Raw genomic sequence first — 17,330 nt, forward strand, 5'->3', positions numbered from 1 at the left:
GTATGTGCGAGTGAGTACAAAAAAAAGTGCTTCGGAGTTTGTATCATTCTGCAAGTATCACGTGACCGATGACGTTCGAAGCTTATACGTCACAGTGCGACGGTCCGAAACGCTATGGTGGCTGGTTGCCCGCGAAAACACAAGCTGGAATTCATGCGGTCCTTTGACAGAAGGTTCCGTTTAGTTCAATGTTGGTTGTCCTGTGGATGGTGAAGTGGTACCGTCACATTGCTTTGGTGCTGGTGGTGTAAACCCCCCCATTGCATTTGTCTAATTTAATTCATATTTACTCATTACCAAGCATTGTGAATTTTAATTAATTATATTGTTTGGAACTGTTGCCTCGTTATAACTTAATTGATCTGGTGCTTGGTGTTTTTTTGTTTTTTTATTACAGTGAACGACGCATATTTTCATAGCTGCAAAATTAGAGAGCGTGAAGAGAAGCAGCATAAAAATCGTCGATTGCGGGAGTTTAAAATTTTGTTTTATTTTATTTTAAATACAAGCTTCTAAATAAATAATTCCATTGCCTGCGTCCTTTCGTAACTGTTCACCAGTACTCCCGTTTATAATAAACATCAGCATACACACGTCAATCATTATTATTTTTTTTTTTAATGAAAAAAACGTTTATTTTTTTTTATTAGCACACACTTTTGTAAATAATACATGTTCTGGGGCTCCGTAGATTTATTTAGACTTTTATTGATGAAATATAAGTGTGAGTGATTGTTTCACACTTCACCACTTCAATGACATAGGTTGCTTTTACTTCTTTCGTCCATTAGATGTCCCATTTGTTGCTTTCACTGAAGCATCTAAGCTCCGAATCTTTTTCGGTACGATTTGAAAGAAAGTCTCAAAGTTCACAAGGCTTCACCCGCACATCTCTACCAGATAGACAAATACATAGCATAGCTGTAAATAAATTGCGCAAAAGTCGCATGCGGGCGTTTTAAAGGCTGATGAATAAAATTAAGAATACGTTTCTTCAAACCACGGACGTTTCAAGCAAACAGCATCTCTTGGCTATTTCCGGTCCAAGCGCGCAATTAATGACACATTTCCCGGTTTTATGGGGAGGAGGGGTTGAGTGAGTGTACTTATATTTTTGTACTTGTATTTTTGTAAATGTATAATGTTGAATCGTGATGAAAGTTTTCCCCATGACTACTGTATTCAGATTTCACAGAGCAAACCATTTAATATGAATTACTTAACTTTTGATTATTATTTTGGCATGATACACTTTTTGTAATATTATTTATGAGCTGTCAAATAATATAATAAAAATAATAATAATATTCCCGATGTAAATAAAAATTGGGAGGAACATTTGAGGTCATTTGTACTATGTGACTTGCCGTCCCGAAAATGCCACGTGATCAAAAATCTATAAATACGAGTACCTCCTTTACTAGTCGTTGTTTCTTTCAGACACTTACCGCTTGTACTATGGCGTCGACAAGCCGGTGAGTACGGCGCTCATTATTCGTCACAAATAGCTCAAAGACATTACTTTCTCCATTTGTGACACAGGGTGAGTTAAAGCCTCCGAAGACAAAGAGACGATACGACCTCTATTGGGGGGAAAAAATCACCTCGCGCCACCCATACCGTGGAGGTAGCATCTTGTTGCTTAGCATAGCGCGCTAGCTCGCCGGTCATTATGCCCACGCGCTGTTTTTTTCCGTTGGCGTTCAGTATGTAATAAAAGTAAAATTTGAAGTCCAAGTTGTCACTGATGTTAAATGGTATTCTTTTGTTCCCCCGTAAACTACACAATGCCAGCTCGCTGGGCGTGTGGCTAGCGCATCGGCTGTTTTTGTGTTTCGCTGACAGGCATTGCGCAGCGTCATCACATCGGAATTTTTTTTGTGTTTTATTTACGGCAGGGCTGTCAAAAACTTTGGTTTTTTTCTGTTGTCATATTGTTTTTTTCACATTATAACTAAGTGTAATTAATTTTTTATGCCAGTGCAACATCCGTCTTTTTCCTTTTAGGAAAGAAAATAGGCGATTTGGTTTTAAGTTCATACACGCTGCTTAATGGAGCGGATTTGAAGATATGTAAAATAAAATTGTCGCAGATTAAATCTTATCTGAAGTTTGTCTTCTTTTTAGGAAATGCAGACAAGTGCAGCAGTATTCGTTTGAACCGTGTGAATTATTGTTCTATGATGAAAACACAATGAATGTGTTATTGCTTTGGCCCCATCTGAAGAGCCAGAAACAGTGTTCAAGCGGCAGCTGAAGATTGTTCAAATAGTTGTTTAATAATGAAAAGGGAGCTCACAAAGTGGTTGAAAGACAAAATAAAAAGTCAGAAACATTCTAAGGTAATCTACCTAAATGTCCTTGGACTGAAAGTGCTTGCATTCAGTCTGGTTGCGAGGTGCTTTGTTATGATGTCAGCATGGAGTAATTTATTATAATTTCAAAGTAGGGCTGAAAAATTCATCAAAATCAAATCGACATCACAATGTAATGATGCAATTTTTAAAAGCTGCAATTTAGGAAGAAAAAAAACAACCTCTTTTTGGTTGACAAAGCTCATTGAGTCAAATTTTGTATCTTTCTCCTCATTCATTTTGCCTCCACAGTGGAGATGGATTGACCCTTCCCAGAGTTCAGTGCCCCAACCACCCCGATGCCATCCTGGTGGAGGACTACCGAGCAGGGGACATGATTTGCCCCGAATGTGGCCTTGTCGTAGGTAAGCATGGCAAGCACCCTCTGTCCATGACCGAGTTCTGTTTCTAAGATGGCCGACGTCGAGATGCAGACTCTGGCAGCAGTCAAGTCATAATTACGGCAAATATTTGAACGAATGAACATGAAGCGCAACATCGTCACTCTAAACTCACAATGAAAGGGCAATTAATGTGACAAACACAATGTAGCCTTCAAGTTGAAGCTGTGGGCGAACGCAGCTGTCTTTAATGAGCCTCCTGAGCACAAAGCCTAAACCAGGAGGGAGATGATGCACGTCGGCTGCTTCTGATGCAAGCGCCAGTGTGTGTCATCCAACATGATTGCTCTAATTATTATTTTTTTCTCCCAAGTTCTAAGCACCTTCTTTTCTTTTTGTCCCCCCCAGGCGACCGTGTGATCGACGTTGGCTCCGAGTGGCGGACCTTTTCCAACGAGAAAGCCCTCAAAGATCCGTCCAGAGTGGGAGACGCCCAGAACCCGCTGCTGAATGGAGGCGACCTCACCACCATGATCAGCAAGGTCAGCAAATGATCACTTTTCAACTTGACTAAATACGGCCTTTTTTTTTTCTTTGAAAATACACAGCTTTATTCTCAGAATTCTTATTGCATTTGAGAGTGCACATGAAGAACCACTGCAGTACAGTTCTCTTATCTTATAGTCGTGATGCAGACCCTATGGCAGGAGTTTTTCATACGAGGGCCACATATAGAAAAATGGAAGGATGCACTTTGGGAAAAAAAAAATGTACGTGCATTTTCCAAGCACACCAAAATCAGTCATTCAAGCAACGGCGTTAATGTTTATACATATTGCAGTGTTGTTTGGGGAAAACTGCTCCCTGAACTGCTTTCGACACAGAAAATAGTCAAATCTCTACATTCACAACAAAAACAGGAGCAATCTGTCTTAAGTTGACCTATTTTTTTTATTTAAAGCAAGGCAATCATTTAGTTGATATTTTCACAATTTGTCATTTTTTTGCTTGTCAAAATGAATGATGTTTGTTCATTACAGTCTTGATGAAGAGAAACGTTACTTGTTCGATTGTAAACAGTTCATTTGCATATTTAGAATGGCTTTACAGTATATAAAACACTTTTTGACTGATTTTGCAAGGCAGAATATTGTGTTCTATTGCTATAACAACATGGGAGCTACCAAAAGAAAGATGAGTCTCCTCTTTCACCAGGAAAAAATATATTTATATCTGTTTCCGTTTTGCAGCAATTAGCATTAGAATATAGCTAAGTTTAATCATTCTTCATAAACCTGTTGAAAACACTTGGGGAAACAGCTTTTAGCAACATGGCCCTGGTTGATCTCTTATACTCTGCTGCCACCTGCTGGCTGCTTTTGTACTAACTACCATTGCTTTAAGCATTCTCTTCAGTTCAGCGGCTGCTTTTGTACTAACTACCATTGCTTTAAGCATTCTCTTCAGTTCAGCGGCTGCATCAAAACCTTCTGTATGCGCTTGCGCAGGGGTGGCCAAGTTCAGTCCTCGAGAGCCCCTAACCAGCCTGTTTCTCTCCACTAACACACCTGATTCATGATCAGGATCCTTATCAGGCTTCTGCAAATCTTGCTGATGAGCTTATTATTACATTCAGCTGCGCTGAAGGAGAAATACATGGTCATATTTCAAATAGAACGTTTTTATACGTTTTTGGGAGCAAATGAGTTAAAAATGGATGGCGTGGCCACAAATGATCCCCGGGCCATAGTTTGGACACCACTGCCCTGTGCGTAAAAATGTTGTTCCCATCACAGGGAACGGGCGCCGCCAGTTTTGACGAGTTTGGCAACTCCAAGTACCAGAACCGCCGCACCATGAGCAGCTCGGACCGTGCCATGCTCAACGCCTTCAAAGAGATCACCACCATGGCCGATCGCATCAACCTGCCAAGGAACATCATAGTAAGTGTACTTCTACCTTAGTGATATAGGTAGGAAGAACTTTTTCTTTTCTTTTCTCCAAACCGGCAAAAGAAACATAATTAACACCCCCCAAAAAATCGTTGTCATTAGTGTGAACCTGCGCTTATCCACTGAGCCGCTAACATCTTGGGGAAATACATTGACACCCAAAAAGTGTTCCTAATGTCCAGACTTCCTTTTTGACTATCACGCAAACATTTTTCATTTCTCTTGCCGACCGACACCGTGTCCGTGTGTTCGCCCGACAGGACAGAACCAACAACCTATTCAAGCAAGTTTACGAGCAGAAGAGCCTGAAGGGCCGAGCGAACGACGCCATCGCATCGGCCTGCCTCTACATCGCCTGCAGACAAGAAGGCGTCCCCCGAACGTTCAAAGGTGGCACCGCAAGCTCTTTCTTCCACTTGATTTTGTCGCGCTGCCTCAAGTAACACGGCGGCGGGTGTTGATCGGCAGAGATCTGCGCCGTGTCGCGCATCTCCAAGAAGGAGATCGGGCGCTGCTTCAAGCTGATCCTGAAGGCCCTGGAGACCAGCGTGGACCTGATCACCACGGGGGACTTCATGTCCCGCTTCTGCTCCAACTTGGGCCTGCCCAAGCAGGTGCAGATGGCCGCCACCTACATCGCCATGAAGGCCGTGGAGCTGGACCTGGTTCCTGGCAGGAGCCCCATCTCCGTAGCCGCCGCCGCCATCTACATGGCCTCGCAGGCCTCCGCCGAGAAGAAGACGCAGAAAGGTGACGCCCGAGTCGCGCTTGTGTTCTCGTCAGATTGTTCTTAAGTGACCCGACAATGCTTTTGTTTGCGTGCCGCCGCAGAAATCGGAGACATCGCCGGCGTCGCAGACGTGACCATCCGACAGTCGTACCGGCTCATCTACCCCCGCGCCGCAGAACTTTTCCCCCCGGACTTCAAATTCGACACACCTGTCGACAAGCTGCCCCAACTGTGAAAAGATCTCCTTCACCTCGGCCCCCAGCAGCTCCACATTGTCTGCTACTCCCACCATTTTTCTTTTTTTTTCTTCTTTTTTGTCATTGGCTTCTCGCCTCCCAAGATTTCAAGACTTTTCAAGGCACCCTCTCAGCAAAACCATGGACACACATTCCAGTGATCACCGGAGAAGAACTCTACCTACCAGACGGACATGTTCAAGTGTTGGAAATGCTTGCCAGTTAAGGCTGCTTTCATACTGTATACATACACTTTTGTAGGAAAATGATCTGCTTATATTTTGTTAGTTTGTTGGAACTGTAATTTAAAAAAAATAAAATAAAAATAATTGGAAATGAGACCAAAGGTTCAAGAAAATCACTTCACCTTTCACTCTCTGTATTGAATGTTGGATAATCTGGGAAGCGATCATCCAATTCACAGATTATATATTTTTTTGGTTCAACTAGGTATGACAACCAGAACAATTCAATGCACTTCCACTAGATGGCAGATGGCGCAATTAGCTCATTAGTTACAAATAATCAGATGATTTTACATTAAACAATACCATAAAAATGAGGTTTAACTAAAATCTGCATTCGTTTGGAAAAGAGGATCATTTTAGTCAGCATTTTTCCCTTTTTTGTGACTAATGGCATTCCATGAGATTTTTTTATTGTAAAACCTCATAAGTCACAATTTAGCAAATTTAATATATTATTGTTAAATACTTTTGGTCAGTCGACACATGTAAGCTGTGCAATTAATCAAAATTCAATTACAATTATTACCACTCCACAATTAGAACATCTGCATAATCGAAAATAAAAATGATTAGTTTTGAGTTTATATATTTGCACCTTTTTTTATTTTAAAATGACAAATTTAATAAATCTTGTTTGGTTCAAAAGGAACTTGCATTATTGTAGTGTTTCAAATACATTATATATATATATATATATATATATATATACATATACATTTTTAAACATTTTCTTGTTCTGCACCAAAAAACAGATTGTCCTAATCATGATTTCAATTATTACCAAATTAATCATGATTAATATTTTCTTTATAATCAAGCAGCCCGTGTGGGTGCCTTTAAAAAATGTATATATTTAAACAAATTATCAACCAATCTAAAGTGTTGAAAATGGCTTGATCTCAATGATGATGCAATGCTAATGTTTGAACAAACATGCCGTTTTTTGGGGTCTCCTGATTAGTGACCATTTTGGAGGTGCACAGTTATGGCCCAACGTCAGCACTTTGCTCAATAAAGGTTGTGAAACCTCGATGAAAGAAAACACATTTACACAAGTGATAAGATGTAAAATACACATAATTCCACTATTACATGTTTAATTTGTGCATTCATGATAGGCGAGACAATGACTGAAAAAATAACTTTTTTTTTTTACACCATGGTGAAGAGCATCCGTCAGAATCTATATTGCTGTACCATCCAACGGGTTTGTGTCTGTTCCGGTAACATGCACAAGGAGTAATTTAAAAAAAAAACTGTACAATGCATTTCCATTGGGAAATTACGATAATTATCTAAATCTATATTGATAAACTTAGTGCTTTCAGCTTCATTGTGTACATTATGTATACTGCATAATATATAATACACTACCCACCCCTGTAGTTTACATGAACCATGCAAATCAACAGAAATGATTCCCCGGACAGCGAGGGGAAGCATTTGAACAGGTTTCCAATTGATTGGTCTTTTTGGATTTGTGTAAAACATATACTGTAAAAAAAAAAAAAAAAAACTTTCATTCATAAAGAGCCGTCTGTCACTCACTCCACCCACTGCTAATTTGGTGGCGTAGCTGTAAGTCACGATAACTGAGGTAACAAGAAAAATGTTGTCAGACTAAACTAAAAGAACAAAACAACCTAGTGTGGATTGCATGCGGCCTAAAGCAGGGGTTCTCAAACGTTTTGGGGCCAGGTGAAATTTATTTATTTATTAACAAGGACCTGCTCATCCTGAGGCAAATTAAACCTAAATAGCGAGTGTAAAATGCCATAGGAATTACTTCTTTTTTTTTTAAAAGTAATATTACAATTATAAATTTGTATGTTTAAGAGAAAAGTGTGCCCCCTCCCAAGAAAACAAAAGTCATAATCTTTACAAAAAGAAAGATATTTGTTAGCCTAATAACATAACAACCAAGGTCATTAAAAAAAATACTAATGCACTTGCAAAAATGTTTTTTTCTTTTTTGTCTGTGTAAATCCACAAAGTTGGACTCACCCCAACGGGACTCTTGTTTGATGAACATTTTTCTTAGTTTTTCTGAAAATGTTCATAAAAGACTTGGGCAAGTATGCTATTGGGCTGACAATATTTTGCCAGGAAAGAAAGTTGCAATTTTGTGAGAATTATAGTCATACTTTTTGGGGATAAAGTTGTAATATGCTATTAAAGGCAAAGTTTAACAGGGGAAGAAAACCATAATCCAACAAGTGAATTTCAAAAGTACAAATTAGTTTGATATTATGCCTTTTTTATTGTTATTATCCCCGAAGTCACCTTTGTCTAAAATACTGACTATATTCCCTAAAACAAATTGTTTATACCACTATGTTTCGTATGCATTTTTTTATTATGGAAATTTACTGCAAAATATTTTGCAGACCCCCAGTTTGAGAACCACTGGCCTGAAGCCTTTTGAATGATCTCATTTCAAATAATTGAGTGTAAAAAAAATAATAATAATAAAAAAATCAAGAATATTGATCTTTTTTTATATACAGTATGTGTCACAACACTGGATGGACAGCTGCTAAATTCATATGCCAGCCTGTATGAACAAGGCAAAAATACAACTGGACAAAAAATAGTAGTCAAGATGTGTTGTAGTGATGTTTTAAGCTTTTCTTTTTCTTTTTCTTTTTTAATTGACTGAATGCCAGTTTTGAGAGATCATAATCTTGAGCACAAACACGATGCAATAAAAATATCCCACTGAAGAAACTGTACATATTCAAAACAAAAATAAAGACGACGAATAAGTGTCAGTGAGTGATCGGGATTGTCGTCTCCAGTCTAGAGTTCATATGAAAAACATTCTCAGTGGTCAGACAGCATGCTCCATTCATCATCCTTTTGTTTCTTCAACAAGTTTGTTTTCTCGTTAAGAAAAAAATTCTTCATGATTTTTGATTTAAAAAGTGGGACTCCTCAGGGAAGCGTCTTCGATCCCTCATACTTTTTTTTTTTTTTTTACACGGAAAAGTTAGGAGCACGATCCATCATGTGCGTGGCGCTAACACCAGTCGGCGATGTAATCGAAGTCGCAGAACATGTTCTGCTCCTCCGAGTTGAGCACCCGCGGCTCCCTGGGCGGGGTCAGGATGGGCGCCTCCGAGGTGAATTCGTCATCAAAGTTGCTGACGTCGTTCGCGCCCTGGATGGTCGGCACAAACGGGGGCTTCACTTTCTTGGACAGGAGCCCGTTCCAGTCCATGTTCTGTACGCACGGATGGAGAACGGGACAGGACTGTCAGATTTGTATTGAGTGGAGCTAGAGAATTCAACAAAGCCCTAAAAATCCTTTTACGAGTGAGTAGGGAGTGAGTGAATGATTCCAGACGGACAGATTCTTAACGGACTTTTTAGTGCTCTTGAGTCAAAAGACATTATTGGTGTGTTTGAAGTGAGCTACTCACCCTGAAGAATAAGTGTTTCTTGACTTCCTCCGCGTCCCTTTCTCCTGCTCCAAGACGGCGCTCCGGGCTTCTTCTTAAAAGCTGAAGCAAATGCGTAGAATGAATTCACACTGAATTTTGTCGTGGTGGTGAACAAGCTGATATTTGAACAAGGGTGTGCAGATCCCGCACATATTCGTCTAGCAACATACCCTCCTCATGATGGAGATGGCTTCCGTGGAGAGGAATCTTGGGTAGCGGACTTCATCGTTGACGATGCTGTCAAACACCTCCTCCTCATCGTCGCCGGGGAACGGCGACTGAAAGGGATAACGGCGAGACGCCTTTGAATACGCCGCCGAGGTCAAGTGAGCGTGGTGAGCAGACGCGCTCTCACCTCCCCCACCAGCATCTCAAAAATGAGCACGCCCAGCCCCCACCAGTCCACGGCGCGGGTGTACGACGTTTCGGTCAACACCTCGGGGGCCAAAAACTCTGGCGTTCCGCAGAAAGTGCTGGTTCTGTCCCTGAAGCCCATTCCTGAGGACAAACACAATTGACACTATTTACTCCTTCCCTATTTAGCCGAGGCTTTGGCGCCATCCTGTGGCATGTTAGAACATTATAAAAAGAGCGCTTGAAAAAAAAAAAAAAATCACCTTCTTTGCAAAGGCCAAAGTCAGCAATCTTCACATAACCTTCCGTGTCCAGAAGCAGGTTGTCCAGCTTCAAGTCTCTGCCAAACAACATAAATGACCTTGTTTGTGATGTTTTGTCTCCCTCTACAGGCGTTTTCGTGTAATTGTTTTTCTGTGTTTTGGTAGCTGATCACATGACACCTCCAGTTAATAGTGGGCAGTGTGCAAAACACACGCTAGCTTACAACAGTCGACAGCTACAGTTCTCACGACTGCCAGAGAAAAGTATCGCTTGTAAGTTCCTTTTTTACTTTAATGCTGCTTTTCATTTCATGAGGACATTTGATTGTTTATTTGCATTTCTAACGCCAGTGATGTTGCAGTTGTATCTTACATTGTAGATTATTTTCATATTATGCACAGCCATGTTCTCATTTATGTGTGTGCATGTATATTTTAGTGACATATTATTGTCTTGTATATTTCAGGTGTACAGAAGAAGAAACAACGGAAGACAACAGTAAAAATGCAACTTTACTCCAGCCTCGTCATTTATTTTGAAAACTGTTCGCTATCTGTCAATTTGTGTTGGACACACACACAGAGGGCAGAATAGACAGTATAGCACAAGTACATATAAGAAATGAATGTCCCTTAAAGGGCTCACCTGTACACAATCTTGTGGTCATGTAAATACTGCAATCCCAACACCACGCAGGCAGCATAAAATCTGGAGAGAGAAAAAAATCTCAGTCAGTTAAATCCCGTCCAAATTACAAATTGATCAAAAACAAAATTAACCCAAGTAATCATCTATGTGCAAATATGATTCTATTGAACAGTGATACAATCCATTTGCAGTCTGGACGTGGATGAGGGAACATCTGTACAGTTTCCAAACACACGAGAAATCAGTCAGTCACTCGGAGGGTTGTCTCTGCTCCTCCCACGCTTACATGGCCCGCGGCTCCGAGAAGACGTCGGCGTGGATGTGCATCATCAGATCGCCGCCCGCCGCGTACTCCATGACAAAACACACATGCTCCTGCGTCTGGAAGCACGCAAACAAGTTGACCAGGAAGGGGTGGCGAACGCTGTTGACCGTCTCAAAGATGCGCTTCTCGCACATCAGGCTGGAGGGAGAAGATGACGGGGGTCAATCGTTTGTGCGCTCGGTTTGAGCTTTCATTGATGGCGTTCTGTTACCTGTCGACTTCATCGCGAGCCACAATGTCGCCTTTCTTCAGAGCTTTGATGGCGAACATTTCGCCTGTGCTTTTATACTCGGCTAACAACACCTGCAAAATAAAGAAAGGCCTCAGACAGGCTGTAGAAGACTCATTTCACTCTGTACCTGTACGTTAGCGCTTCAAATACATCTGAGACAGACACATTCCAAAAGAAGAAGAAAACATTTTGGAAATTTGCCCTTTATGCTGTCTGAGAAAAATACTAACAATGTTCAAAGAACAGGCGGTGCTTAGTTGACATGGACTAAATGTAATTCAGTGGAGATGACACACATTTTGCCCACAAAACATTCTATAAAGGCAATCCTACAAAACTGACCTTTCCAAAGTGGCCGCGTCCAAGGACTGCAACACATTTGAAGTCTTTGAGACTAAAGTGAAACTGCTCTTCTTCCCTGAAAAACACATTTGAGTTTGCATTACTTACTTACTTTTGCATTGCATGGTGTCATGTTCAGCGTTGGGGAAGTAAAAACCCAGCCGCTGATCGGCTTCAGCCATGGGTGCATCAACTGGCAGGTAAACAAGCTCATACAAAAAAAAAAAACAACAACAACAACCCTAACAACGAAAGCCAGGGGGTGCTGTTGATACACCAGTGTGAGAAACCGGTCACAGAGCAAAACCAATAATGACAGTTGTTAGGAAACATACTGTATATTTTCCATCCAGGCATTTCCTATATTGTTTGTCGTCATTAGGGTGATCTGGAACTTGACGTGTTGACAGCCAATCACAGGGCACGTATAGACAACCATTCACAACTGTGACTGTCACAATTGAGACTTTTCAATTAACACAAGGCCTCTCAGCTGCTATATTCAACACCATAGTTTTACTACCACATCCTTCTAAATTCAACTCCATTCAGAGTCAAGCATTTAAAGGCAACTTCAATGTCTTGCTGGATTGTTTTCCCAAAAGAAAGTTCCAGGTCTACCTTATCTCTGCATCTTTGGGGAAGGCCGTGAGCTCCAGGTCCGGATGCTGAAGCTCCGTCTCCGCCACCAGGTCCACATCGGGCTTCACCGCCACGCTGTTCCTATTGTTCAGGAAGTCGAATGAGGCCAGCGCGTCCTGGAGGGAGGGACCGAAAGGCTGAACATGAGGTGGAATTAGTCAGTGACTCTTGACAGCTTTAAATCCAACAGAAATCTTAATGCCACTACTACAAAAGGCCACAATGGACAAACTAAGAACATATTTGTTCTTCTATTTTTCCAATCAATAATGAAAATCTTCTGATTCAATACCTGCACTTCCTCCTTGTCAGGCAGCATGTTGTGTTGCTCCGGTGGCTCTCGTATGCCGTCGGGCGCTGGGTAGAACTTGGGTCCGGGTGTTTGCTCTCGATCAAAGTCCAACTTGGTCACCAGTGGATCGCTGTGGGAAGGACACAGTTGACAAACGAAGCTTGTGTGAAATGTCATGAATGGCGCTTTCTCTTGCCTGCTGGGTGCGGGTGAACCCGGGATGCTGCTGGACCCGGTCTCAGCTGCCTGCGGACTGAAGGAGTTGGTGCTCACAGTCGGAATGGCTCTTCTCACCAGACGGCCCCACGTAGCGATGTTGATGTTCATCTGAGGGGCTCGCAGGAAAGTCTTACCTGCCGTCGTAGAAAGAGGAATACGATGAAATGATCTGAATCTTACACGCTGATGGTTTTTTCCCCAAAAACGGATCATGGAACTTGGCCCGCTCACCTTGCTGCTTTGAGAAAATCTTCTTTTGTCTTTGCAACTTTGGTCGTCTCTCGATGACGGGATTAAAAAATGTTACCTAAACAAGACACATGATCAATTTATTGACTCGCAGGAACGGTTTAGCAAGTGTATAAATTTGCACGGGTTTCAAATAGATTTGAGAGTGAATCCGAGCATGTGCGCACGAACCTCGGCAAACAGCATGCCCTGTGGCTCTAGGTACAAACACATGCCATGACGCTGGTTGTCCAGGAAGTCCTCAAGACGCAGGAACTTGACTGCGCAAAGTGAGCGCCAGTCACGCCAGTATACCGAGATCTCCAGCTCGCGGGACTGGCAACAGGTGAAAACACGTTCCATCATGTTGCACACACAAACAGCTTCAGTGTGTGTGTGTGTGTGTGTGTGTGTGTGTGTGTGTTTGTTACCCGGTCCAGCTCCAATGTAAACTTGTGGTCCCAGGCCTGGTTGCTGACCGGCCTCCAGCTGGTTTGACCAACAACCGTGTTGTCCAATTTCAAAACGGCACTAATCTCATCTGAGGAAACACACCCCCTTACTCACAAACACTGGCTTTGCTTGATTGTCATCAATTACAGTGGTTACCTTGACTTGCGAGCTCACTTGTTTTATTTGTGAAGAAAAGCACTGTCGTGTTTATAAGCATAATTAATTAAACTGCTTTTATAAAGTGTGATCACTCAGACTGCAGCTACCAAAACTTTTAGAAGAGAGTATTCTATCCATTAACCCATCAATGAATCCATTTAAAATAGATTTTGTATAAACATTGTATTTATTTGCATGCATTATTTTTGTCCAAGTGGGGTCAACATCCTCATGTTCTACTGTAGTATCTGTGACTTTGAGTGTGCATGGTTTTAAAAGGCGGGACCTGATCCGGTGAGTGACGTGTCACTAAGCACGTAACAGCAAGCCAACTCTCATTTGTTGACAGTGTAGAGTTGGCTTGCTGTTAACCGGCCCATTAGCCAGTCTGCCTGTCGATTGACGCTGTCGGTACAACATGTGATCGGATTGTGCCAGATTGTATCGGGGTCGCCTAACGATGACGTCACGCAACAGGATTATCTGGAAATTATCCCGTCGCCGTCGAAAAATTGGAACAAAAATATTAAAGATGTCATTTAAATCAGTGGTCCCCAACCTTTTTTTCACCACGGACCGGTTCATACATGTCCACAACTTTGGCGGACCAGCAACCCAGTGGGTTGGGGGTGGAGGGGTGCTTGGCTGTTCGTCAGCTGATTAATAAAAGGCTACGCCAACAAACGCAAGTCCACTACCATAACAAGGGTAACAAAACGCGACTGAGATAATTAGCATCTTGACATGTGTCAAGAGTCCGTCGTAAGCAGAGAGAATCTGGTCACTTTTCAAAATAAAATATTTTTAAGCCTCGGCTAATCAATTAACCAGAAGTACAGTAAGTTTTTTTTTTTTATTCTTTCAACTGTGCGGCCCGGTCCAAAGGTGCCCACGGCCCGGTACAGGTCCGCAGCCCGGTGGTTGGGGACCACTGATTTAAATAACAAAATGTATGGACTGAAAAACGTAAATAAAACTTAAGAATATAAAAGCAGGATACTTCAATATTGAATAAATAACAAGTGAGTTAAAATTCAATTAAATAAATAAATAAATATAAAAGAATGGAGATAAAATAACACATAATGACATCTTTAATATTTTCTTTCCAATGATTTGACGTCAACGGGATAATTTCCAGCCAATCCTCTAGAGTGACATCATCGGTAGGCGATCACATCTAGTACCCACAACGGCGTCAGCTGTGGCAAACAGCAGGTGCTCACATAAGAGGGCATTACAGCAAATTGCCCCCCCCCCCCCCCCCCCAAAAAAAAGTCACTCAAGTGGCATATTTGGTTTCCAAAACAACAGCTCGTAACTCATTAGTGGGACTCTTAAGTCACAAAACCACTGCAATTCCTCTCATCAGTACGTATTTATTGTCTACCTGATTGGATGGACTTACTCGAGAGCTCCTCGCTTTTGGTCATGTTCCGCGAACTCACGCTGCGGTTTCGGTTCGCTCTGCTTATGAAGGATGAGCGCGTTTCGCTGGGGCTCCAGCCAGGCAGCGGGACAGAGGCGGCTTTGGAGCGGCCAGGGACATTTTCCAGCAGGTCTTGACAGCCCATGAGCCTGACATCTAAGGTGCCTGGTAGTGGAAGGCGACAAATACGAAATGAAATATGATATGATGTGATATGAAAGCTTTGTCATAGTTGTTCCGTAATCCAGTTACAAGCAGATCTCACCAAGATAGATGAAAGTCTGTTATGTAAATTAACACTATTAGGGATGGGTATTAATTTATTAAAATAATAATAAATATAAAAGTACAGTTCATTTAATCAGTATAGCTCAGTTCTATTGAACTTATAAGCACAATACATTTAATCTGTTGCTACTGTTTGCTTTCAAACATTTATTTATGCGGTACTTGGACAGCCAAGTACTTTTCAGAACCACTCTAAGCACATCATATTCGGCATCCAAAGTCCCAAAAACAAAAACCAGCTTGTATCAAAATCATGTCCCCTAGTACCTGTAAGCGCGGCAGGCTTGGTGACCGTGCTGTACTGGTTCTGCGTGGCGATGATGCTGGACCGTGGGCTGAGGACTGGCGTGGATAGGAGTGACAGCTCTTCCACGATGCTGCGGTTGCGTGGGTGGTTCTTCGGCAGCTCGCTGAGGCGCTGCTCCAAGGAGTAGCGAAGGAGGTCGAGCTTTTGGCTGGATTCATTAAAGCGCGCCTGGGCCTGAATTGGAGGAGCGAGAGGAGAGAGGAGAGGATGTGTGTCGATAAATCAGGTAAGAGTAGACAGAGCTAACACATGAATAGGAGGGGTTTGAAAACCGTGAGGGGGCAAAATAAAGCAGAAACAGTGTTTATCTTTGCCATACATAATCGACTTTGAATTATTGAGGAGCTATAGATTGTTACAGTATGTTCTACCTCTAAATGTGCTCTCTTCTCTGTGACTTTTCCTGTGCCCAGGAGTTTCATAACATTCTTGGCTCCCTCGGCCACCGCAGACTCTATCCTGGCATGGTGACACAACTCCTCCACCCGAAGGTCCAACGGACTGATGATGGCCTTGTCTGGTGGACAAGAATTTGACTTTCTTACATGTTTTTTTTTACCGTTACGACTTGAATCGTTTCACACAAAGCATGTCTTACCAATCACGTCATTGTTCTCAAAGCTCAACTCATTGGCCTGGCTTGCCTTGAGGATCTGCATCCTGATGAACTCGATCTTCATCTTGCTGTCTTGAAGCAACTGCTGCGCCGTTGCCAGCAGCTTGCGATCCTACGGGCAAAATCAGACCATTAATCTTTCATTACAACAGCAAAACACCACTCCAACACTGTAAGCCTCATTTATCTGATGCTACAAAAAATAAAAAACTTGGCTTGGCTGTTATGGACATGAAACAAACTGTTACAAAGAAACCAGTGAATGTCTGATCACTGGTAAATCTCTCTGCCAAAACAACAGGCGTGTCACTGTGTGCGTGATAACTGGCCTCTGTTAAAAACACACAGACACACTTTAGAATTCCTCTGAACTTAACTCCAGGTCACTGATGGCGGCGCCCGGAGGAAAAGGACTCTGGCCAACAGGAATTTCCTCTCTGACATCACGACAAGACTATTTCCAAGTGGAAGCCGGTTGTGTGCTTCTGTCTGTCTGCCAGGCTGATGACAAAACATTGTGACCTCGCAAGGTCACAGACAGCAGAGTAGGGATGGGTAAAAATATCCAATCATCAATGTACTGCAATACTTTGCCCCACAATTTACAGATCGATTCAGAAAATACTCTTAATCGATTCACCTTCTGCCAGTCAGGGGTGCTTTGCGTGTGCTTCAAGTTGTAAGGACAGAAGCAATGTTCAACCAAACAAGAACAACAATGGCGGCCGAAGCAAGCGCCTTCTTTCAAAATCTGACGTCTGGGGTCATTTTGAATTCCCCTGTAAATCCTGAAAACAGGTCAACTCTGTCCGCTCACAGAAGTAAGAATATGATGCAGACCACGTAATGCAAAATATGTCAGAAGTTGCCATCCCAAAAGCTGCACACAGAGTTGAAGACAGCGGTTTTGGAATCATTGAATTTGACAAAATAGTGGCTCTTACACATGTGATGGTTGGACTTCCAGAGCGACTAACCTCTATGTAACTATCATTTCTCATTTTATTTCTAACAAGTGGTAATTACTGTCAAATGCTCTGTACACCAGCGTATTTCATGGTGGCTACACAGGGAGCAATATAGTGAACTTGCTAACGGGGACATTAATTGTGCGGTTTAAGGAATAGCTTAAAAATGTCAGTGTTGTCCATGGTGTAACCATGTTTTTTTTGTTTTAAACCTTTTGTACTCCATATGAGCATTCAGATTGCTTTAAGAAATGTGATGA

At 42.0% G+C, this 17,330-nt stretch overlaps 2 protein-coding genes across 6 annotated transcripts in view; one reads left to right on the plus strand and one right to left on the minus strand.

The window, feature by feature from the left end:
- The first annotated feature begins 1,385 nt into the window (after positions 1-1,385).
- gtf2b (general transcription factor IIB) lies at positions 1,386-5,952 on the plus strand. Of its 2 annotated transcripts, none has more exons than XM_077559872.1 (7): positions 1,386-1,475; positions 2,607-2,719; positions 3,104-3,237; positions 4,492-4,638; positions 4,908-5,037; positions 5,116-5,397; positions 5,479-5,952. In XM_077559872.1, the coding sequence occupies exons 1-7, from the start codon at positions 1,459-1,461 to the stop codon at positions 5,610-5,612; spliced, it is 957 nt and encodes a 318-aa protein (XP_077415998.1). In that variant the 5' UTR covers positions 1,386-1,458; the 3' UTR covers positions 5,613-5,952. The 2 variants fall into 2 exon arrangements, with proteins under 2 accessions (XP_077415998.1, XP_077415999.1); XM_077559873.1 differs by having other exon boundaries at positions 1,443-1,543.
- A 989-nt stretch (positions 5,953-6,941) lies between these two features.
- pkn2a (protein kinase N2a) overlaps positions 6,942-17,330 on the minus strand; it is a 36,119-nt gene continuing 25,730 nt past the window's right edge. For 2 of the 4 annotated variants that reach the window (XM_077556599.1, XM_077556596.1), the window contains exons 5-22: positions 16,085-16,214; positions 15,858-16,003; positions 15,447-15,660; positions 14,871-15,056; positions 13,282-13,391; positions 13,043-13,186; positions 12,854-12,929; positions 12,404-12,756; positions 12,091-12,227; positions 11,470-11,545; positions 11,107-11,198; positions 10,857-11,033; positions 10,568-10,630; positions 9,922-9,998; positions 9,660-9,802; positions 9,475-9,582; positions 9,284-9,364; positions 6,942-9,084 (exon numbers count right to left, since the gene is read on the minus strand). In XM_077556599.1, coding sequence (XP_077412725.1) covers positions 8,881-9,084; positions 9,284-9,364; positions 9,475-9,582; positions 9,660-9,802; positions 9,922-9,998; positions 10,568-10,630; positions 10,857-11,033; positions 11,107-11,198; positions 11,470-11,545; positions 12,091-12,227; positions 12,404-12,756; positions 12,854-12,929; positions 13,043-13,186; positions 13,282-13,391; positions 14,871-15,056; positions 15,447-15,660; positions 15,858-16,003; positions 16,085-16,214 — 2,517 coding nt within the window. In that variant the 3' untranslated portion in view covers positions 6,942-8,880. Of the gene's footprint in view, positions 9,085-9,283; positions 9,365-9,474; positions 9,583-9,659; positions 9,803-9,921; positions 9,999-10,567; positions 10,631-10,856; positions 11,034-11,106; positions 11,199-11,469; positions 11,546-12,090; positions 12,249-12,403; positions 12,757-12,853; positions 12,930-13,042; positions 13,187-13,281; positions 13,392-14,870; positions 15,057-15,446; positions 15,661-15,857; positions 16,004-16,084; positions 16,215-17,330 lie in introns of all 4 variants that reach the window. The other 2 variants (XM_077556597.1, XM_077556598.1) reach the window with 2 other exon arrangements.

The sequence above is a fragment of the Vanacampus margaritifer genome, chromosome 2 (assembly GCF_051991255.1).
Source record: "Vanacampus margaritifer isolate UIUO_Vmar chromosome 2, RoL_Vmar_1.0, whole genome shotgun sequence".
In the NCBI taxonomy this organism is placed as follows: Eukaryota; Metazoa; Chordata; class Actinopteri; order Syngnathiformes; family Syngnathidae; genus Vanacampus; species Vanacampus margaritifer.